The sequence below is a fragment of the Gavialis gangeticus genome, unplaced genomic scaffold (assembly GCF_001723915.1).
Source record: "Gavialis gangeticus isolate Ggan-Ray unplaced genomic scaffold, GavGan_comp1, whole genome shotgun sequence".
NCBI lineage: Eukaryota > Metazoa > Chordata > Crocodylia > Gavialidae > Gavialis > Gavialis gangeticus.
The window spans coordinates 145,964,685-145,968,861 of record NW_017729024.1 but is presented as its reverse complement, the minus strand read 5'-3'; the positions used below and the strand labels follow the sequence as shown (position 1 = coordinate 145,968,861).

Genomic DNA, 4,177 nt, shown 5'->3' with positions numbered 1-4,177 from the left:
GCGCTTACCTTTAGGGGAAAGGTGGAGCCCATCCCATCCAGGTTAACAGAAGAGGCACACTGTGAGTCAATTGTAAGGGACAGGACTAGGAACAATGGACTCAAACTGAAGCAGAGGAAATTTAGTCTGGAGGTTAAGAGGAACTTTCTGACCATGAGGGTGGTCAAGTCTTGAAACAGGTTACCTAAAGAAATTGTAGAACCTCCATCCCTGGAAATTTTCAAGAGCAGGTTGGATAGACACTTTGTTGTATACTTTAGTCAGGGATCATCCTGCCTTGAGCAGGGAGCTAGGCTTGATGCCTTTGTGAAGTCTCTTCCAACCCTAGTTTCCTATCTATGATCCTATGTTAAAGGAGACTTCAAGTTTACAGGTAGTCAGAATTAGCACAAAGATTACTCAATCATCATCATGATAATTATTAAGGCAAAATAATTAGAGGAGTGATAAATAACAATGGGTAAGTATCTGACCTAAGAGTAAAAGGTGAAAATTAATCCCTGATGCAGACTGTAGAGGTCTCCCTTATCCTGAGCCAGTTCTAATTCTATACAGGCACGTATTCTACCCAAAAATATGTGAAACATCATCAGGAAAATCAAGAAAACTGAATTCCAGTTCCAACTCTACCATTCTTTTTTGTGACACAGACAAGTCAGTCATTTGTCTTTTCCCTTCAGTTTTCCTATTGCTACGATAGGGATAGTAACATTTCCTTATATGTAGGGGGTATTTTCAGTCTCAGTTTATTAAAGTTTACAAAGCACTGAGAGACTTTCACATGGAAGATGAAGTAGGCAAAATGCATTGTCAGTAATCCACATGGTGGTGTCCACACACCTTATTAATCACAATTCCTACTTCCCTACTAGGAACATTAAATGTGCAAGGAGGTAAGGACTAGGCCCATTCTTCTTCTGCAATGCAGACAAACCAGACTGGAAGCTAGGCTGTAACATGAAATATTCTGCCTTTGGACCTCTGTCTGGTCCCAGAGAAGAACAGTTTGTATGTCAGCTACCAACCTTCCTGGGGCACTACCAAGTGAACTGAATTTTGCAAACACTGGGGTAGATTCTGCCATTCAAACCTGTGCTGAAGAATACTTTGCTTCTTGGAGAACATTGATTTCAGAAAAACTGCTGGTGGATGAGTTTCTTACAGGGTGAAAGGGTGGTAAAAATCAGGGCCATGGTAATGACTGTATACGGTGCAATCTTGGACTTAAAAAAAAATCTTAAGGCAGGTTTTAAGGGTCCTAGATCACCTGCTTGCTGACAGAATTGCTGTTTTTAAATCACTGCAAAAATGCAGTACTCAAGTCTTCTTTATTTGCCTATTTGGATATCATAACTCACTTATTCATTTTCAGTTATCAGAATATAAAAGACTTCTCTAGAAATACAGTTTACAATGTGCTGCTGTCAAAATCAAGTTTTTTTCAATAAGAGCTCCCCCATACACAGTTGATCTGCCTTTCTGTATCGCAGCCATGAAAGGCCTGGAATGAGGAGCTACTGTGTGTCCTCCAATAATCTTAATGCAGCCATCTGAAAAAGAAGAACTGAAAAAGCTTAGATATGTCACATATGCATAAACCAAGCTAAGAAGGTACATGTGTTCATATATTCTGAGAGACTTGCTTACACCTCAGGGGAAGGTGAACAGCTATTACAGAAAACAGCAAAAGCAACAGCCGACCCATCATGACTGTCATTATTTTCAATGATACAGACTTTGATATTTATATTTTTCTTGCAGGAAGTTGTGGTTTGGCTGCATTTTTTAAAAGCTGAGAGGCTTTGCAATCTGGTTCCCTTCCTTTGAGTTTCTCATTAGATTGGTCAAACATGTAATGCAGAATGTAGAGTACTGAATTTCTCTTATGTGCCCTGTCATATTTCTTTAAAACCAGCCCACTTCATGAATCCCATTTTAAAGAATCTAGTAATTCAATCTAATGAGAACTCCAAATAAATAAGACAAAAGATATTATTCAAATTACAGAATTTGGCAGTAATGTGCAAGCTAATGAAGATGCCCAGAAAGAAATAATGTCACAAATTGGCAAAGCACCCACATTTACCAGCTCATAAGATTTGCTCAGTGAAAGCAATGCCAATGTTGTCTCCATCTTAATATGTGGCCGTGAAAGCTGGAAATGAACCCCCATACAGACAAACATTGCCTTCAAAAGCAAATGCCTTAAATCAAGGGTTCCCAAATTGTGGTACACATACCCCTGGGGGTACACAAGATATCTCTGGTGGGTACACAGGAGAAATTGTGTAATGGCAGATTTAATTTTCATTATTATAATAATCAGCATTTAAGGGGTTAAATATAAAATGTATGCTGGTAGGGGTATGTACGCAGCTGGTAAATATGGAAGGGAATACACAATAAGAAAAAGTTTGGGAACCTCTGCCTTACATAAATAGTATGCATTAAATGGGATGAATGTATGACTCAGCCCAAGTTTGTCAGAGACTATCTTGTAATTTATCCTACAAAGAAGATGAAATTAAAGAGAAGAGGGGAGTTACCCAAAAAGGATGGAGAAAAAATGGAAAAAGGATGTGTTAAGAATGAAGCCAAAACAGTTGTCCTAGGAGATGTGCAGTTGGGCAGCTGGAGGAACAAATAAAAGGGACCAGCTGAAAGAATCCCTCTACCGAACACTATTCAGAGAAGAAAAAATTATGAGATCAGTAGCTGAGAAAACATGCAAAGATCAGCCCAAGCTAGCTAGGGGGAGTAGAGCCTTTATTTCTCCTACCCTCCCCCACAAAGACGGCTGATGGTGTAGGATTCAGATTCACGGACCCTATAGCAAATGATACTACTAATCAGTAGGCTAAAATTCCATTGCCTAATTAAAGCAAATCAAGGTATTGAAGGGGTAATTCTATACTTCTAACCATTTGAGTTATCACTGACTTTTTCATGTACTCTGATAAACCACAGCAAAAAGCACTATAACCATTGTGCAAAGAATACAGAAAACCTATAGTCACTTTAAAATACCATTTTAAAGATACAGCAATATAATCCTTCCAAAGTCAACTAGCTCTTATTTTTATCCTTTTCTTAAACAACTCTCCAGTTTGCTGAATAAGGTTACATTCAGCAATGGGAATATTTGTGATGGAGAGAATATTACTACCTGTGGTCCTGTTTGAAAATGTCTGATATTTGTATATTCATTAATATCCTAGTTTTCAAGGAGAACATCAGATTATTTCTCTCAAAATCTCTCCCTCGTCGTCCATTCATGGGATTATTCACATGACTAAAATTAAACTTGCAATGAAGTCCTTTGGTGGATACAGCTCTAAAGGCAGGGCTATTGTTTCTGTGTTGTGCTCTGATGAAAGTATACCCGTGGCTAGGCACAAAGGGTATATAATACTAAGGCTAGGGACAGACGTTACACATAAACCGGTTAAAGTAATCAGAAGCTGGTTTAAATTTGTAACAGAACAGAAGCTCAGTGCACATAAACCAGTTTCAAAATGGCTGAAACTGGTCTGAGATAAACCTGGTTGAATGTAGTATCAGACTTAACTGATTTGGGTCAAACCAGTTTATGCAACTTCTGTCCCAGACCCCTTCCTGGTTCAAGTTAAATCATAGTGCTACAGCATCCCAGCATGCTTTCCAGCACTGGGTTGGGCTGGGCTATCTGCTTCAGAGAGCAGGGTTGGCTCTGCCCCTCTGCTCCCTAGCTGGAGTAGTGAGGGCTGGTTGACAAGGGTGGGGGGGAGCCTGGCTGGGGATACAACCCAGTCTAAGCTGGGGGGAGGGAGGGGGGATGCCTCCCCCTCAGGCAAACCCTGGCTGGGGTCTGGGGGCAGGGAGGGGAATTAAATATCCCTTCCCCTGCTCAAACTTAGTGCTGGCTGCAATGGACTACAAATACCAGAGTAAAAACTGTGGACTTCCAAATACCTGGAAGCAGGAAGAGGAAGTGATGATCATCCCTTCAGAGTGCTGCTGTTGTAATTCTGGACTGCAAATCCCAGAGACCTCAGGGGCAGCAGGAAGAGCAACTGAACACACAGCCAAAGAACTATGCTCTAGCACCCCCTTGCTTCTGGCCTGAGCCACTTCAGGCATGTAGCTGCATTTCCTGAATCAAAGATAAATGTCTGTTCACATCTGTTTCAATTTAATC

At 40.5% G+C, this 4,177-nt stretch overlaps 1 protein-coding gene across 1 annotated transcript in view; it reads right to left on the bottom strand.

The window, feature by feature from the left end:
* Positions 1–1,726, bottom strand: part of LOC109298256 (granzyme A-like) — a 15,966-nt gene extending 14,240 nt beyond the window's left edge. The window contains exons 1-2 of the mRNA XM_019518318.1: positions 1,648–1,726; positions 1,406–1,550 (exon numbers count right to left, since the gene is read on the bottom strand). Coding sequence (XP_019373863.1) covers positions 1,406–1,550; positions 1,648–1,717 — 215 coding nt within the window. The 5' untranslated portion in view covers positions 1,718–1,726. The remainder of the gene's footprint in view (positions 1–1,405; positions 1,551–1,647) is intronic.
* Positions 1,727–4,177: the final 2,451 nt, after the last annotated feature.